Source organism: Schistosoma mansoni, chromosome W, assembly GCF_000237925.1.
Source record: "Schistosoma mansoni strain Puerto Rico chromosome W, complete genome".
Taxonomy (NCBI): Eukaryota; Metazoa; Platyhelminthes; class Trematoda; order Strigeidida; family Schistosomatidae; genus Schistosoma; species Schistosoma mansoni.
Genome location: NC_031502.1, coordinates 20141288 through 20161210, shown reverse-complemented (window position 1 = coordinate 20161210; position 19923 = coordinate 20141288). Strand labels below are relative to the sequence as shown.

Genomic DNA, 19923 nt, shown 5'->3' with positions numbered 1-19923 from the left:
TAGCTTCAATTGACTCATGATTTCAACTATATAGGAAGATGATATTAGCTTTCTGAACTGAACGGGTAGGGTTAGGCGGAAAAGATCAATAAGGATTCTGATTTGATGCACGGCTACTTATGCTGGTTGACTTATCATTAATTTAACATATGAACAAAGTTATATAAGTAAGATGGTGGTTGGGGGTGGTCAACAGGAAACCGTGGACCTAAGTTTCGTGCTACTTGGCACTCGTCAGTAAGGTGTACCTATAATCTTAATGGAACTGGTGCTTCCTAACGGATTCGATCCCGTGTCATTAAGCTTCGCAATCAGAGACGTTACCACTGAGCTATTCGGGCCACGACCGACCTCCTGTAGGCCTGAGATGTAATCACAATTGATTGATCACTGGGTGATGATTAATGTCATGCGTGTCAAGTCCTTCTTAGTGCTGATCGAATACTATCGATCAAGTTGCAATGTGGCCACTAGTCTAGGTTGCTCGACACTGCGTGTACTATGTTGAGATAAGATGGTGGTTATAAGATGGTCAACAGGAAATCCTGGACGATATTCTGATTAGTGATTTTGTTATTTGTTAATTACTAGAAGCAAAAGTCATAACAATGGAATGTTTAATTTGATAATACTCTTCAATAGGGCATATTTATTAACAATCATCATAGTATTGAAAATAATAATGATAATAATAATAATAATAACTCCATGGATGAACCAATCAGGTAAAAGATAACAGATCTCAGGTTTTTGGCATGAAATTCATTCATCCAGTTGATTATAGATCATTTTTGGCATTTTAACTGATATTGGTTCATATTTGAAAACGCTAAATCTAATTCCCAAGCTTAACCATCAATTGTGTAAATCATAATCCTTATTGTTTATACTACTACTTCATAATCTTCATTTAGTCCTTAGTTAGTAGATAGATATAGAATGATAAATGAAGGGGTATAGAAAATAGAGGATATGGCGAGAGAGAGAGGGGTTGGGGAAAGAGAGAGAGAGAGGAAAGAAGAGGGGGGATAGGGAGAAAGAAACTGAACTGTACTTTTCTTTTGTTAACCTGTTTTTTCAAAATTGTTTCCTATTCACATATAATAATAATAATAATAATAATAATAATAGTATCTAAGGTGGATTTTTTTTGGTTAAGATTTTTCAAAAATAAACAATTTTTTCTTTTGGTTTATCTCTTCTCTTTCATCATTTAAATGACAAGATTCCTAAAATGTACAAAAAAAGGAACAATAAAATGTCAATGTCAAATGTTGTATATATAATGTAGAATTCTCAATAAACAATACTTCAATAACAGAAGGGTTGTTTGTAGATATTATAGTAATTTTAATAGTTGAGATGATGAAACAGTTGATGCTAGACTACCATTGAAAGCGTGGAAACACTGGATGGGCATTTCGTCTTGTTGTGGGACTCCTCAGTAGTGCGCACTCATGTTCCCGCCTCATGAGATTGGAACCCAGGACTTATCAGCTTCGCGCGCGAGCGCTTAACCTCAAGACAACTGAGCCAGCATTCAACGGTGATAATGTCTAACTTCAACCGATCCACGAAATTGCACCACCGTCCGCCAATGTCTTCAGTGAGTTACTATCTCACAACAGACCTGGTTGAACTCCACTGGTCAATGCTTCTCACTAGTTCTTTTTACCCTTCTTACTCGTCACAAATATATATTTATTTGAGATAAGTAAATCTAATCATACTAGGTGGCTTGTTTGAACATCTGGATTACTAGTTCCTAACATTGAGATATTTCAACAAGTTATCTGTCTTTTGTTTGTTTCAACAAATCATTATGTCCATTAGTCTCATAACTTATTCAGGTACGTATGGGAAAAAGTTCATGATCTTTCGCTGTACAAGTTAGGAAACAGAACAATCAGAAACATTACGGTTTTTGGTAATGTACATTGAAAAGAATGTATATTATTCAGATGTTGATTCCGGTACTGCTTACATCCAACTGGCGGTCAGTTAATATTTATCGCCGGGTTCGATCAAGAAATAAGAAACGGAAACTTGTTTAAATACTTTATGCTGAGAGTTCTATATTTTACCAAAAATATAACATTGAATAAAGCTAATAATAATAATAGAATTAAATGAAATTTACATAAGTAATTAGTAATTTCAATAGTTGAGATCATAAGTCAATTGAAGTTAGACAACTATGGAAAACCTGGAAACATTGGATGGCCGTTTCATCCTATCGTGGGACTCCTCAGTAGTGCGCATCCATTTTAATATCTAACTTCAATCAATCCACGATGATGCGCGATCATCTTCAATTGTTTTCGGTAGGTAATTGTCTGACACCCGACGCGGTTTAGCTCCATTGGTCACTGATCCTCATTAGAACTCTGGAAATTTTCCTCTCGAAGCTAGTCACTAGCAAGCACATGATAATGGTCAGTATGGAATAATGGAAGTTAGACATTAACAACATTGGATGCCAGTTCAGTATTCCAGATTTTAAACATCCGCTCGCAAGATCAAAAGCCCTAGATATAGGTACTTTGTGCACGATTACAAACTTTCATTACCGAGGAGACCCATAATGGGGCGACACAATTTTCTAACACTCCCGTGTCTTTAATAGTGCCCTAACTTAGATCAGTTCATGATTGCCATGGGATTCAACAATATCCACAAGCCCATACTAATGATAGTTCCTCTAACCGAATCTCCAATCGTAGAAACGTCAAGTGCTTCCAGCCGTTCAGGTGTTAAGAAGCTCTCCATATCTCAAGCTACGACTATTGAAAATAAACCATTGTTCATCATGAGCTAAGAAACTATTCAATTTAAGTCTATCGGACGAAACTAATGTACATATGGATTTTGATTTGTATCTATTAGAGTGGAATAGGATGATATGTTTTACTGCGTTTTGCGCTGCGACTTCTGACTGACTACCGGGATAGAGGGAGTTCATATTCTCAACTAGTATTTATTTATATATTTATTTAAACACATAAATATTGGTACAAAGGGGCACCGAATATATATGCACTGCGAAAATCTCATTTGATTTGTGTGAGGGCTGTGATACTGCTCAAGTGCCCAAAATGAAGCAGGTGGTTTTTTAAGGAGCCACACCTAGAGCCTTTGATCTAAAGGTCTGATCCACAAGGCAGTGGAGCATCGTGAGGAGATACAGTCCCATGGTAGCCGGTGACCAACGATTGATTTATACTCCATTTGTTCCTTCAGGATACTGGAGGCCATGTACACCATTGATTTGGAATCAGGGTTTCCCAACTCCCCTAGGTGAACTTTTCGTGTCTACCAACCCGGTTAAGATGCCGGACATTCACTTTTCGTCCTCTGAATTTCGTAAACAACAGTAATGCTGAGAGAAGGCAGTGATTAGGACTTTCCTTTCAGAGGCTATATAGGCGTAGCCATGTGAGAGCATTTCTAGAGGGAGAGTGGGCTTTCCTAACTCTTGGCCATACCAGGGCATTTGCGGGCTCTCAACTAATAAGAATAAGGATATTGACGGTTTTTGTTTCAGTTTGTTTTGTTGCCGGTTAAAAAGCGTCAATATGTAAAGTAAAAGTCCAGTGGTCTGATCGGTCTGAAATGTACTCGTACTAGTTGAGTGATATCTCGTAATTCCATTAGAGGACACATAAAAAGACTGAAAGTTAGAAGGAAAATTAGCCATATGAGGGAAGTTACCTTTGATCAGATGACTCATTAGGTGAATTAAGGTGGTAAAAATCAGAAATTCAAGTTTAACATGAAAAGATCACAGTAGCAACTAAACAAACGATTTCAATGAAAGGAATTAAACATATCGAATAAGTAAACAGGTGAACCCCAACGTATTTGACAAATATTAACAAATTTTCATTTGAATAATGTAAGGAATTTCTTACATGTTACATATGAATGAATTTACTTGAAATTTTCAAAAGTAGCGATGATGTAATCAGAATTGTATGAGATTAATAAAGTAGAATAAAACTCAAATGTCCTTACTCAAACTAGATTGGTAAATTGATAGGAAAGGAAAGAAGAAATTATTGATAATATATTAAGATAATAGTGCCCCCAAATGCTCTGGCACGGCCGAAGGTGAGGAGAGTCCAATCTCACATGGCCACGCCTATACAGCCAATATCACGGAAGTCTTACTCACTATTTTCTCGCGGTATTACAGCTGTTTACGAAATTGAGAGGACGAAAAGCGAATGTCCGGTACTTTAACCGGATACGTGGATATGGAGGATCCACCTAGGGAAGTTGAAAAACCCTCATTCTAAAACAATGGTGCACGTGGGCTCCAGGGGCGTGAGGAAAAAAATGGCGTATGAACCTATTGTTGGTCATCGAATACCATGGGATTGCATCTTCTTACGTTGCTCTAATGTCTTGTGGATCAGATCTTTAGGTCGAAGGCTACGGGCATGGCCCCCTAAGGAAACCACCTGCTTCAGTTCTGGCACCCGGGTAGTGTCACAGTCCACACACACAAACCAAGTGACTTGTGTGGCGTATATGTATTCGATGCCCCATTTGTACCAATGTTTATATGTTCAAATAAATAAAGATTTGAGTATTGGAAAAGATTTAAAATTTTACACAGCTTACCCGATCTTGAGAAGTATGTAGCTGTGAAAGATCATTCCATGTGCCATTATTTAATTCTGTAAGAAAGAAAAGTATCATAATGTTTATTCATTCTATTAAATGCATAATAAAAATGTAAGTAATCATTATCTTCCACTAAATAAAAATCATTTGAAGCGAACAGTACTGGGTTCGACCTTTTTCCGGAGTGAACAAAAAACTCTGAGATGCAGGTACATCCAGCTGATGAATCCCGAATAGGACAAACCGCGCTTCAAACTGGATTCCACTGTTAGATATTATCCATCTTTGCTTATAAACCAGTTATACTAAGATGTAAATAACATTTTTACTTGAATCGTTAAAGTGGATATCAAAGTTTAAATGTTAAATTTAGATTATTAAGTCAATATCCAGGGTTCAAGGGGGTACACTGTTATGAAGTGCTTTGTTACTGGAAGAGAACGGTTTCCCAAAGTTATTTGATTTTTAATAGTCCTTTTATTGAATAATATCAATCTGTGACATAGATCAACTTTTTCATCAATATTCTTTTTCAAAAGTTGAGATCATGAGTTAATTGAAGCTAGACCATCATGCAAAACCTGAAAGCACTGGACGGCCGTTTCATCCTATTGTGGGACTGCTCAGCAGTGCACATCCACGATCCCACCTCGCGAAATTCGAACCCAACACTTTTGGTCTCGCGCGCGAACGCTTAACCTCTAGACCACTGAGCCGGCATCCAACCCTGTTAATGTCTAACTTCAACCAATCCACCAAATTGAGCAACATATCCATCAATGTCTTTAGCGAGTTACTATCTCACAACAGACCTGGTTGAACTCCACTGGTCACTGCTTCTCACTAGAACTCCAGGTAATACCTCATGGAGCTAGTCACTAGTGAGCATACGATCATTATTAGAAGGGGATTTTGTGAATATTATAGTAATTTCAACAGTTGAGATCATGAGTCAATTGAAGCTGGATCACCATGGAAAACCTGGAAGCACTAGATGACCAAATCGTCCTATTGTAGGACTTCTTTTTTTGTTAAATTTGTATACAAACTAACTCATCATAATAGAAGTTTATAATACAGAACTAATAACAACATTATTCTCAGGTAAAGAAATTTATTTCTTATTTCAAAAGGTCTTTTAATGATTATTGTCGTCAGTCTATTGACTATGATTGACTATGATTTGTGTACAGTTTGGTAATATATGGCCGGCGACCATACCACATTGAAAGCACCGGTTCTTGGTAATATATGGGTCATTTCAAATTGTCACACTACATTGACACAGATAGATTAAACTAACAAAACAAATACCTGATCAATGGAAATTATAACTAACTTGGTGGTAGTAAAGTAGTTTAGGGATAGATTGTATTAGCTAAGAAGAAAGAATAAATTCATGGAATGAAAAGGATACATATTTAATGGAAAAGTGTGAATTTATGTGGTCGATTGTGGACAATTCTTAGCTGCAACCATTGTTTATGATAATCGCGAAGACCCCAAATCAAATAGTTTACGACAACCAACATGGCTTAGACCGAAAGTCAATGAGTTTATGCACGGATGCAACGTTTTAATTTGACTGTTTCTAGCTATTTTCCTCTTAATTTACTCCTACTTCAGTCAGTATTCGGAGTTGAGGTACGATGTTAGTGGATATTCGTAACACATTTTCCGACAATTTCAGCACGTGAAGATATACAACAAACTTCTCTTCTTTAACTTGCATCCTGTGTACAACCTCGGACCTGTTCAATTAGATTTATAAAGCCTACTAGACCGACAGTTAGTTTTCAATATAAACTAACATCAATTTGATAATCACTGAAAACTATGAAGCAATCGATGATTATCCCGTCTTATCAAAAGAAACGTAACCAGGACATTTCCAAGAAACCGACATGAGGGATCGAAATCAAAACTTTAAAATTTAGGTATAAGTACAATAAATTCACTTAGTATTTGCTTGAATCTTCCTATTGGAAATATGTGCATACTGTGCGTATTGCCTCGATAGTGCCTTTGTTCATAAGTATAATAAGCAAACATGGATAGTGGATATCATGCTTGTGTATTAGGGCAATACCGAGGCAATACACACAGTATGCACATATGACCAATAAGAGACTGATCAATTGCAGTCATAAACATCAATGGGAAGATACAAGTAAACAACACCAAATGAATTTAAAATTCACCCCATTGCATAATTAAGTGGTTGTCAGGGCTCAGTAGCTAAGTAGATAACACCATGGCATTTGAAACGAACGGTAACACCGTGTTCGAGTCCCTTCTGAGGTGAATATCAACCTTAGGATGCAGATACATCCAGCTGACAAGTCCCAAGTAGGAAGAAACGTGTGTCAAATTGGATTCCACTGTTAGCCACTATCCATCTTTGCTTATAAGTATGATAGTTTTAAACCAAAGTGTATTTGAAATTTTATGATTTAGATTTCCAGCTTTAATGATGCTAATAGTCTAGTACCATAAATTTACGAGATGGTGGAGAAGATTTGTAGCTTAGGTGGGTGATTTTGATGTGGATTTGTTCTTCTCTGAGCTGGATGTTTTGGTCGTGGAGCGATGAAAACTCTACGACCAAACCATCCAGCTCAGAGAACAAACCTCAGTCAGTCAATCAGTCACAACGTAGAACTTCGTACGTACGTACTTACGTACATCAGTTCGAATTGCCACAGAGATGCAGTTGTTGATTCATCAAAACTATAAATTTACCTTTTTTATTTCCATTCATTGTTATAATACGTTTATGATTTGTTTTCATTATTGTATTATCATTTAAACGATGTGTAGAACCATTTTCTTTAACTGGTATACGACAATTTAAACATAATGATTGTTTTAAATGATTATTATCGGTTTCTAATTTATATTTAGTTAATTTGTCCATTTGTTGTGCTAATTGTTTTTTTTCCTTGAAAACAAAAAAAAGAGAGGAATGAACATATGGCAAAAATAGATGGATGGTATGTAAGGTTACTAATGGATAGGGGTTTTGTGGAGATTTCAGTATTTTCATAGTTGAAATCATGAAATTGGTAGGTCCTAGGTTCAAATCTTGCGAGGCAAGATCGTGGATATGCACTGCTGAGGAGTCCCATAGTAGGATGAAACTGCCTTAAAACAGTGCTTCCAGGTTTTTCATGGTGGTCTAGCTTCAATTGATTCATGATTTCAACTATGAAGTTACTAAGAGACACTAAAGGAAGCTTCATCCTATTCAAGACGTGTTAGTTTAATGTATTAGGATCGTAGTTTAGTTGATAGTCACATTCAAACTTACGTTCAGTACGTTTTTACTTGAAGAGCCAAAGCATTGCTAACTAAACATTAACATTGTGACGTATTTACATTCAACTAAACAGACCCAAACAAGATGAAAATCAGGTCCTTTATTCAACTGCTAGACACAATTCACATATATATTGAGAAAAAAAATCGTGGAGCGATTGCCATATACAGGCGAACCGCATAGAAAACACATATCGACGAAAAAAGAGCGGGGAATAAAGTTCACGTACAATGTTTTCCAACAATCGAATAAAACAAGCATTCTATAACTTGATGAAAGTTGGTCATTTTTGATGAGTGAAATCAATATCACCGATGTTAAATGGTTCCTTAAATTGAATTAATCCCTGTAAATCATCTGTTCAGACCACAACGGAAAATACATTTTCTTATAGTCTTACAGTTTTAATTTAATCCCACTCCATGAATGCATCTGCTATGGGCCGACAGTTCATGATGGAAAAGAATTGTAGGTCATATGAATGATTTTGTTGGAATTTTGTTCTTTGAATTGGATGGCTTAATCATGAACTATAGAGTCATCTTGATATTTTGTTGAAGTAGTAAACAACTGATTTACAAAAGATTAGTAATTCTCTTTGAAGCCTCTTCAATGATTCAATTATGCTTAAAGAGTGTGTAATTATGTACTTGTTAGTATATTACTATGCTTTTATAAATTTCATAGGTATAGGGTCTAGAGCCTATCGTTAAAATAGTCTCACTAAATCAATATCAGTAGTAGTTGTATTGTATGTGTCCATTCAAAAGATGATAAACCTTCTGTGAATGTTACCTTTTTGTTTTTATAAAGACAAGTTATGAGTCTTGATACCCTAAGAGTATTCGGGCTAAAGTGAGGGATCACTAGAGAATAAGAAGATCTTTCATTAGATCATTTGTTTTAGGCTTTCAAGGAAATTCGAACTTTACATTGCACTAGTCACTTATTAACCATTATAGTTTTAGCTCAAGATAAAAGTCATTGATCTGTCTGATTCTTATACAATAGAAGAACGGTAACATGTTCATAGAACCAATTCCAGTCTAAATTAATACTGTGTCTGACTTCGCAATGTTGCCAATTGACAGACTATTGCTAGTTCACTGTGCATAAAGTTCTTACATTACAGATCGTATTAGTTAGTTGGGGTACCACTAAGGACTATGAAGCACTAGAAGTCAACCAATATATACATGAGACTCTTGTCAGCTTACAATCCCAATCATGTTTGGGGATAGAAGCCAGAACCTCCAACGTCATACTTCGAACACCTAATAATTAGAGCTCCCTAGCTGCCATCGAATGGTACAATTACATTTTCAACCGATTTGAGTTAAAGTGCGACAATAACTAAATGCCATTGGTGATAATTGTTTTACTCTAGATATTTCTGGACCACATCAGTCACATCTTACTATAATTTTAAGAACATCTCGAGGTAAGTCATCAAAGATCTGACTACTGAGGTTTATTCGAGGACGTTTTGAGGAGAACGACTTGATATTGTTGTCTGTAATCATCAAAAATTGACCTCATTTGATGAACGATTGAAAACCAAGAAGTACTGGACGGCTGTTTTGTTCTAGTAGGAGACTTGTCAGAACTGTGCATCCACGACTCTTCCAACACTACGGAAGCTTAACCAGCTGAGATCAATCCGTAGCGAATTTGATTTTAAGAAAGTGGTAATTCAAGAATCTGATCATTTTACAGTGAAAATGAAGACTTACAAGAACAAGTTGTTTTTCAACCTCATGAAGTTTATGATTTCTTTCTTGTAATTCAGCAAATTGTTTACTTTGTTCATCTTGTAAACGACGATGTCGAGTTTCGGAGTCTTTCAAAAGTTTCTCTGTTTGATTTAAAACTTCAGCACGTTTATTTAATTCATCTTGTCGTTGATCTAAATATTCTTCACGATGTGTTAACAGTTCTTGTTCACGAACAAGATCACATCTGAATGAAGCAAGAGATGAATGATGAAGTAAAGTGTAATATGACAATTGAATAAATCTATATACTTTCTCAATTCATTCAAAAAAGATCCTACTTAATGGTTTTGTTTGCAGTCAACAGATGAAATCCCAAAGTTATCACTTTAAGAGTGATATGTGGTTATGAAAGTAAAATATAACTGGTCACTGAGTATGAACAAATAGGCAGATATTTTATTTTATTTATACACATAAATATTGGTACAAGGAAGCACCAGATACATATGCTCCGCACAAATCTCATTCGATTTCTGTGAGGGCTGGGATACTGCTCAGGTGCCCAAACTGGAGTAGGTGGTTCACTTAAGGGGCCACGCCTGGAGCCTTTGACCTAAAGGTCTGATCCACAAGGCAGTGGATCATCTTAAGGAGATGCAGTCCCATGGTATTCGGTGACCGACAATTGGTTCATTCGCCATTTTGTTCCCTCAGGACCCTGAAGCTTTGGTCTCTCAATTTTCATTGTTTTCAACACAACATATACTGGATAAATCCCAAGAAAAAAGACACAACTTAATCACATCTCCAACATCTAAAATTCTTACAAACCAATCAATTACTCAATCACAAAGATTGATGTTTAAAAGATCAAGTTGATTGTCAGTGTTTAATAATTTAGTGATCTTGGAAGGACTGATTAAGTGGAAACGTGTTGTAGGCAGAAAACGATTAATCCGGAAAAGCAGTGAACTTGGCCAACTATTTGATCATTAATTTTTTAATTGAGATCATGAATCTAATGATGTTAGACCACCATTGAAAACCTGAAAGCTCTGGACGGCCGTTTCGTCTTAGCATGGGACTATCCCGCACGCAGGACATGGACCCAGGACCTTAATTCTCACGCGCGAACGCTTAACCTCCAAATTACTGAGCCGACATCCAACAGTTTTAATGTCTAACCTCAACCAATCCAGGATATTGAGTGACCATCTCCGATTATACTGTGGTGCATACCTATCTCTACCTGACATGGATTAGCTCCACTCGTCACTGCTGAGAAGTTCCATGCTGGGACGAAACGTCTGTCCAATGCTTCCAGGTTTTCAATGATGGTTTAACATCATTCAATTTATGACCTCCATCAAAAACTTAATGACCTCCACAACCTCATACTGACCATTAATTATTCGACACACAGCACAACAATAAATTACCTAACAATATCCAATTGTCGTCTAGTTTCTTCTAATTTCACTTCATCAATTCTTAATTTATTCATTTTTTCATTCAATGATTGACGTTCCATTGCTAATGTCTCTTTCATGGTATCAATATCTTCTTTAGCCTAAATAGTTAAAATATCAATCAAATAAAATTGGACAGTTAAAATGTCTTTCTACCAAAAAAACCAAGAACAACGGTTGAACATGTTGAACAGGAACTTAACATATGAAAAAATAATATTGTCATGACGAATCAATCATGGCTAGATCATAATTTTGAATATAGGAGTACTGGACAGACGTTTCGTCTTTATATGAGACTATTCAGTAGTGCGTATTCATTACTCCGCATCCTTACTTACTTACGTCTGTTACCCCCGATGGAGCATAGGCCTCCGACCAGCATTCTCCAACACACTCTGTCCTGAGACTTCCTTTCTAGTTCTATCCATTTTTTGTTCATTCTTCTCATACCTGTCTCCATTTCTCGAAGTAATGTGTTCTTTCGTCTTCCTCTTCTCCGTCGACCTTCACGATTCCATGTAAGGGCTTGTCTTGTGACGCAGTTGGGTGATTTCGTCAATGTATGTCCTGTCCACTTCCATCGCTTCTTCTTGATTTCTTCCTCCACTGGATGCAATCTGGTTTGTTCTATCCCACAGTAGGTTGTTGCTGATAGTGTCTGGTCAACGGATCCGAAGTATTTTGCGTAGACAACTGTATCTTTGTATCTTCTGGATGATGGCTTTCATAGTTCTCCAAGTTTCCGTCTCATACAGTAGAATCGTCTTAACATTTGCATTGAACATTCCGACTGTAGTGTTGGTTGACAACTGTTTTGACTTCCAGATGTTCTTCAATTGTAGACATCCTGCTGTTGCTTTACCGATCCGCGCCTTCACATCTGTATCAGATCCACCATGTTCATCAATGATGCTATCCATTTTATATTTTGCATATTATTAGTTAATATTCTTACCTTAGAGACATACATTGTATGTATGTATGTATGTATGTACATAAAGAGAATACATTAGTACCATGCAAAATGTATATTTTATTCAGGTCATTCATGTACATAAAATACCCTCTTATATACATATGATAATTAACTGGGGTCATATGCATTTTAAGTTTTCAACTTTTTTTTTAAATCAGAAGGGGTTTTTGTGGATATTTCAATATTTTCATAGTTGAAATCATGAGTCAACTGAAGCTAGACCACCATGGAAAACCTGGAAGCACTGAACGGCCGTTTTGTCCTATTATGGGACTTTTCAGCAGTGCGCATCCACGATCCCGCACTCGCGAGATTCGAACCAATGACCTACCAGTCTCGCGACAGAGCACTTAACCGATAGACCACTGAGACGGCATCCAACGGTGTTAATGTCTAACTCCAACTGATCCAAGAAGTTGGGCAACCGTTCACCGATTGTCTTCAGTGAGTTGATATCTCTACAACAGACTTGCTAGAACTCCACAGGTCAATGCTACCCACTAGAACTCAAGGAAATATCTCTTGAAGTCAATGGATGCGCACTGCTGAGGAGTCCCACAATAGGACGAAAGGACTGTCCAGTGCTTCCAGGTTTTCCCTGGTGGTCTAGCTTCAATTGACTCATGATTTCAACTATAACTTCTAATGAACAAAAGCTCTGTGTTTTTTCACATTAACCAATCAATCATTTATCAACTTATTAATATATTATGGTGTATGTTACTGATGTCGACAGATATAAGTAGTAATTATCATCAATCAAAAGTAAAATGTCTGGAGACAGAAAGCTAAGAAGATCAAAGATAAGCTAACAAGAATAGAAAATGAATGGTGTGGAAATGAAGGAACAATAAAGTCTAAGACAATTGATTGTCGTTTTGCAAATAAAGTATTTACTGTATGGTTCCTAGATTTTACTAAGATATTCTATAATGTATTAAATTACATTTGTTTGTCACCACTTTTGTCCTCATTTATTGTAATATTACTGATATTCCTTAATTATTTCCTTGTAATCATTTTTTGAACTTTACCTGACGTCAGTAATAACTTATATAATTCATTTAATCAAGCATGTATCAATCTAGCAGTAGGAAGCTAGCCATGAGATCCTAGGTTCGAGTCCTGATTGGGTTGTGAGTGTGTGATGCTGAAGATTCTCATAATGGGACAAAAAAGTTATTCAGTCCAATCTACTTTTCAATGCTCCTTGAACTGAGACTGATTCTTTACAAATACCACTTGAAATTCAGAACTGGACAAAATCTAAATTCAATGGATTATTTAAATATGACTTGCTAAACCATCACCAGTCTAAGTGACTCGATATTGTGTGTATTATATTCTGAAGTTAAGTGGTTAGAGATTGTCAATAAGAAATCAAGTACCTAGGGGTTTTTGGTATTTGGTACTTATTAGCAAGGTGTGCCTGTGATTTTGAAGGAAACGATGGTCAATCAGTTGTAAATACATCATAGTCCTACAATAAACTAGTCGTCGTGCCAGTAGCTTAATAAAGTTTCGGACAAAGGGGCTGATCGATTTGGGGTCCAACTGACCGGAGAGCATCAATCTCCAAGACTACGAGTGCGAAACAGTTCAAAACCAAGCTCCAAAGTTTCCCGTTGACTACTTCTAATAACTACGCGACATAAGTTAATAAATCATACACAGTATCGCGTTAACACGATGTGACCGTAAGTGGGTTCAATCAACTTATCCTATATAGTGTGAACGTTTAAGCATTGCAAAAAAAAATGTTTAATGTTTGATTATTCGAAACAATCATCTTGGATTTTTGCAAGATATGCTGTATGCTCCTTACTGATAAGTATCTGGTGTACAGTATAGAATCAAACATGAGAACTTTAATCTCACATCCTACAGAAATATACTAATTTAGTAAGTAATAATTTAAAGTCTAGTGAACAGACTTTCAACTAGTTAATGGTTTAATATTTTTTCAGAAATCTGCTGATGGATATCTGAAGTCAAGCCAGTAGACTGACTAACTTTATCTGCCTTTTAATGAGTAGTTGAAGAATTCTCACAAGTATTAACCAAGAACGAATACCGATAAATATGTGTCTAAATAACCCAGTAACCGTCTATTCAAAATGCGTCATTGACTGAGATACAAAATCAGGAATGTAGAAGGCATTATCTTCAAGATTCAATATGAATATCAACACTGGATACAGCCAAGTGAAGAGTAATGAACTAGATGGAGCTTTCGTCTTTGATTCCACCCTTATTTACACTGCTAAGACTCCCGATTAGAAGGAACACATATCAACAGACAGTGGATTACAGGTAGTCCTGAATACTAGCTATGTAAAAATTAAAACCTAAACAAATTATATTTCCTGTCCGTTAGCATTTATTAATAGCTTAAATCACTTTTCACTCCATTGAATCCTTGTTCCATCTTTTTATTGCTTTGCGTCACAATACTTATTATTATTCAGTAGCCTATTTATGTTCACTGATTTTTATGACGTATTGATTACGACGCATGCCTATTGATTACAATGCCATTCAATCCTTTACTTGTTTCAATGCTATCGTTCATTTATTCTATTCTCGAAGACGTTTCTTCCTTTCAAATCCCGTCTTATTTGGTATTTCTCGGAGCTTTATGTTTTAAATGTTTATGTAAACTCGAACACCCCTTTAAACCACTTTCGTTGATAACTAGTGAGTTCCATTTGACACATCCATGTGTTATAATCTGATTTGCAGTACACATTGTATTTGAAAGATGTGGTTCATCTCCCACTTTACTTTAAGTGATTTAATTGTTACTTGGATACTTCACGATTGGAAATTTATTAAATTTTTAATGTTTTTGGTGTTTTCCATGACATATTCAAGTTGACAGGAACATTTTTCATTCTAAACAAAGATGGATAGTGGCTAGCAGTGGAATCCAGTTTGATGAGCGTTTCGTCCTATTTGGGACTCTTCAGCTGGGTGTACCTGCATCTTAGATTTGATGTTCACTCTGGGACTCCTGCCCGTTACCGTTCAGTTCGAAAACCATCGCGTTATCCACTTGTGAATTAAGGCAATATCGAGGCAGTCCGCACAAGATGTACATATGCCAATAAGAGACTGATAAATTACAGTTCTAAATAACAATGGGAAGACACAAGTAAACAACATCAAGTGAATTAATTTGCCTTCTGTCTAGGAATTTCACGCTTATTTCAGTTTATTTAGCTACAAAATTATGCAAGCAAATCACATAAAAATTACACCTAGATCCATTTCAAATAATTAATTGAGTATATTCATAGTTAAAAGCGTGAGTTAATTGAAGCTAGATCACCAGGGACAACCTGAAAGCACTGTTTTAAGGCCGTTTTGTCCTATTGTGAGACTCCTCAGCAGTGCGCATCCATGACCTCGCCTCGCGAGATTAGAACCCAGGACGTACCAGTCTCGCACCAGAGCACTTAACCGATAGACAACTGAGCCGGCTCACGCTTTCAACTATGAAAATAGTACATCTTCACAAAACCCCTTCTGGTAATAACTAAGTATAATTCAACTAGAATACAGTAAAAAATACACCATACTTTTTTTAAAACTAATTCATCTGATTTTTGTTTTGCCTCCCAATTTAATTGTTCTGTACGTAGACGTTGATGTTCTTCAGCGATTAAATTACGTTCTTCTAAATTTTTTGCTTGAGCATTACGATGTTCATTGATGAAAGTAGACTAAAGTATTAAGAGAGAAAGACTTGAAAATCAGTTTGTTATGTATGGAATACTATGAATACTATGAATCTTCATCGACTGAGATGTTTGGGTCATGTGTTACGTATGCCTGAACACCGATTAACATGATGCGCAATTCTGGCTAGTATTGAGGATGGTTGGGAGAAAGTTAGGGGTGGCCAAACAAAAATGTGGCATCATTCATTGAAGTCACCAACTTCTAGTTTAAGACATGTTGGTAGATGCAGACTACTTGGTTGGGGTCCGCGAGACTATCGTAACCAATGGTTGGAGACTGTGGGTGACATGGCTCAGAATCGATCACAATGGTTAAGGTGTATACACTCTCTATCTTCCCTTAAACTATAAGATTAAAATTGCTTCATATCTTTGTTTCTTCCTGTACTATATCCTTGTACACAATCTTTCTTTTATATATTACCATCATTAAATTAACTACTTCTATGAATTCGTTGTTCATCATGTTGTGCTGATGAGGTATGGCAACTTGGAACGATGCATATATGTGCCTGGTCCTACGTTGTAGCTGACTGACCATATTATATCAATTTGATTTATTTTTAGATATCAATGCCTGGGCCAGGGCGATGCCTTAGCCCCAGGTGGAGGCTTGACATTGCACTCCGGCGTGTTGAAGCCTGAGACAATCCCAAGTCGGGTGGGCTTGGACATGATATGTGGCGGCCTGCTTGAACATCAGGGCTACCTGTTCCTGTCATCTAGATATTCCAACAAGTTATCTAATTTTGTTTGTTTTAACACATCATTATGTAAGTTAATTGGATAACCTATTCAGGTGCGTTTCAAAAAAGTGTACAACCTTTCATTGTACAAGTTACAAAAGGTCTAATCAGAGATACCATGGTTACTGGCAATATGCAGCTGAAAGATTGTGCAATATTTAGATGTTGATTAACTGGACTGATAACTTTTAACTGGCGATTACTCAATATTTATCGTCAGGATCGACCAAGAAGTAAGAAACAGAAACTTATTGAAATACTTTGTGCTGAGAATTATATATTGTACCAGAACACAAATCTGAAACCCCCTAAAACACAAGTAAATTCAGTAGAAAAGTAAACATTATACATGAACATCGACTTTAAGGGTGATTGTGCTACAAACGTCTTGAGGAGAAGAATTGCTGATTCTTTAAAAAGAACGCTCTTCGCAGTAACGTTGTGAATAGTATTCTCCAGCCGATCATTGTTCATCAATAATCTTAAAGATAAATTACCGCATCTGACCAACTCAATGTGCATTTACCCATTTACCTGCTCATGTGGAGCCAGGTATATAAGTTGTTCGATTCGTACTTTATCCAAAAGAATTTAAGAAGAATATCCAGCGTGGCTAAGAAGAGGAGGAAACAGCTCAATAAGAAGTTCAATAATCGAGGTCATTCAATCAAGACAGACTCTGAGTTCAAAGTCATCTACAAGGTTAGTAGACTTCTTCCAAAGACAATTATATTACATCTTCTTAGCATTGCCCAAGCAATAGCCATACATCTGAGAAAGCCAGAATTGTGTATCCAAAAGATATTGGTGCAACCTCTTCTTCTACCATGGTCTGAATGTCTCACAATTTTTTCCTCCTTCATACTCTTCTTCCTCTATAGCTATCTGTTTCCCCTCCCATCATCTCCTTAAATCTTCTACCTCCAACTAGTTTATTTCTGTTTCTACGGTCCTCCTGATTACATCTAATCTCAATTTCAACATTTTATCTTATCAGGCTGAGCCATCCTTTCCTAATGATAATTTTCCTATCTATCTTTTGATGAACGTTTAAGCTGAGGGGGTGTGTGGAGATTTTAGTAATTTCATAGTTACCAAGCATCAGTCCCGCAATAGGACGAAACGGTCGTCCAGTGCTTCCAGGCTTTCCGTGGTGGTTCAGCTTCAGTTGACTCATGATTTCAACAATAGAATATTTAAGCTATTAATAATCAAATGCTTATTGTAATTATTATCATCCTGAAAAAATATATGTATATATCTGCGATTGTACAGCTTTGAAAAAGAATTCGCCGAAAAGACAACTCGTCGCTGAACCAATCTTTCTTATTTAATGTTTTAATGGTTGTATTCCATTATGATATTCACGAAAGGGTTTTGTGAAGACCAATTTTTTATTCGTAGACAGTTTCGATGACAGATAGGCTTCACTTCTGGGGCCAATGAAAAACCAGGGAATATCAAACAGGTGTTTGGCAGTATTATGGAGCTTGTCAGTAGTACTCACCGACGAATTAATTAATGTTTCTTTACATAGTTAACAACTCACATGCTCGCTTGCTAAGAGTCATAGATTTGAGCTACTAAGGAATTCTATAATAGGAAAGAATAGTTGTCTACTGCTACTTGGTTTGGAATCAAACTCCAATTTGAGTCAATATATGATGAATACTACTTACAAATCAACACTGTATTCAATGTATGTATTTATAATATCAAGCAGATAAACAGAATTTACTTACTACTAATTGTTGCATTTCAGCACGTGCTCTTCCCGATTGTTCAATAAGACAACGTCTCTCCTCTTCTAAACTAATTTGAATTTTCGCCAATCTATCATGTTCTTGTTTTGTTAACCATCTATCCTAGATTTCAATAACAAAATATAAGTCCCGAAAGATATTCATTAGTTCTTATCCAACTACGAATGAATACGAAAGCTTGTAATTCATAAGTTGAACTGTTTTTAGAACTGGCTCAAAATTATATTCATCCTGTTTTCAGTTTTATTACGAAAACTGTGTATTTTATATAGATGTTTACGGTATTATCAACTACTATTGACATAAGGCACTCAGATGCCCTGGTACGGCCGAGAGTGGAGAGAGTCAGATCTCCCTCTTCAAATGCTCTCACGTGACCACGTGTATACAATCATTGCCAGGGAAGTCCTACTCACTGCCTTCTCGCTGCGTTAATGCTGTTTACGGAATTAAGAGGACGAAAAGCGAATGTCCGGTACTTTAACCGCGTTAGTGGACATGGAAACTCCACCTAGGGGAGTTGGAAAACACTGATTTCAAACCAATGGTGCATATAGACTTCAGGATCCTAAGGGAACAAACGGCATATGAACCTATTGTTGATCACTGGCTACCATGGGACTGCATCTCCTTACGTTGCTCCACCGCCTTGTAGACTAGACCTTTACCTCAAATGCTCCAGAAGTGACCCCCTAAGAAAGCTACCTGCTTCGGTTTGAGTACCCGGGCAGTATTCCAGCCCTCACACAAATCCGATGACGTAGTATGGCAAATATTTATTTGGTGCCTCCTTGTACCAATGTTTATGTGTTTAAATAAATAAACAATATTCATCATCCATTGTAATCCGTAATGATTATATTATAGTTGATCATGAATATAAATGATGAGATGTAAAATGGGCAGGCTAGCTGCCTAGAAGATAGGAGAAGTTAGTCATTCTAGCAGTGCTGATAAGAAATGGTGTGGGTCATGGTCATACATTTTTAACAAATTGAGGCCTCTAAAATTGACGAGGTTAGCATAGATATTGAATCTTTCTCAATGGTTACATTCCTCTTCCCACTATACTAGACATCATTTCGAATTAACAAAGAATTTCTCTTTGAACTCGTTTTCATATTCATTTGTATCGGTTGTTTGAATTTTCTCATTTGCACATAGAACGGCGATTGATCAGTCTGTTACTGGCACACTGGATTGCGTGGATTACTTTGATATTGCCTTAAATCACAAGCCTTATAAGCAGAGATAATAGTGACTAGTAGTTGAATCTAGGACGTGAGTTTCATATTACTTGAGACTCGTTGACTAAATGCGCCTGGATCCCAGAGTTAGCGTTCACTTCGGGACACGAACCTACTACAATTTGCTTCAAACGTCGTCCATTGATTTCGTTAATCCCAAGATAACTCCTTCTAGTCATATTTATCAGATTTCTCAGTATTATAATCCCTAAAACAATCAAACACGTTACTGTGACCAAATGGAGGAAGTGACTGATCTGCAAATGCCCCTTGCTAAGTCATACTTAAAGGTACACTGAGATGAGGTAAAGAA

General features: G+C 36.6%; 1 protein-coding gene across 1 annotated transcript in view; it reads right to left on the bottom strand.

Moving 5' to 3' along the window:
• Positions 1-1154: 1154 nt before the first annotated feature.
• The window catches only part of Smp_148130 (putative spindle assembly checkpoint component MAD1 (Mitotic arrest deficient protein 1)), a gene marked incomplete at both ends in the record, with an annotated part of 39244 nt that continues 20475 nt past the window's right edge, over positions 1155-19923 (bottom strand). The window contains 7 exons of the mRNA XM_018788915.1: positions 1155-1229; positions 4627-4682; positions 7372-7570; positions 9682-9907; positions 11103-11233; positions 15693-15836; positions 18343-18465. Coding sequence (XP_018654410.1) covers positions 1155-1229; positions 4627-4682; positions 7372-7570; positions 9682-9907; positions 11103-11233; positions 15693-15836; positions 18343-18465 — 954 coding nt within the window. The remainder of the gene's footprint in view (positions 1230-4626; positions 4683-7371; positions 7571-9681; positions 9908-11102; positions 11234-15692; positions 15837-18342; positions 18466-19923) is intronic.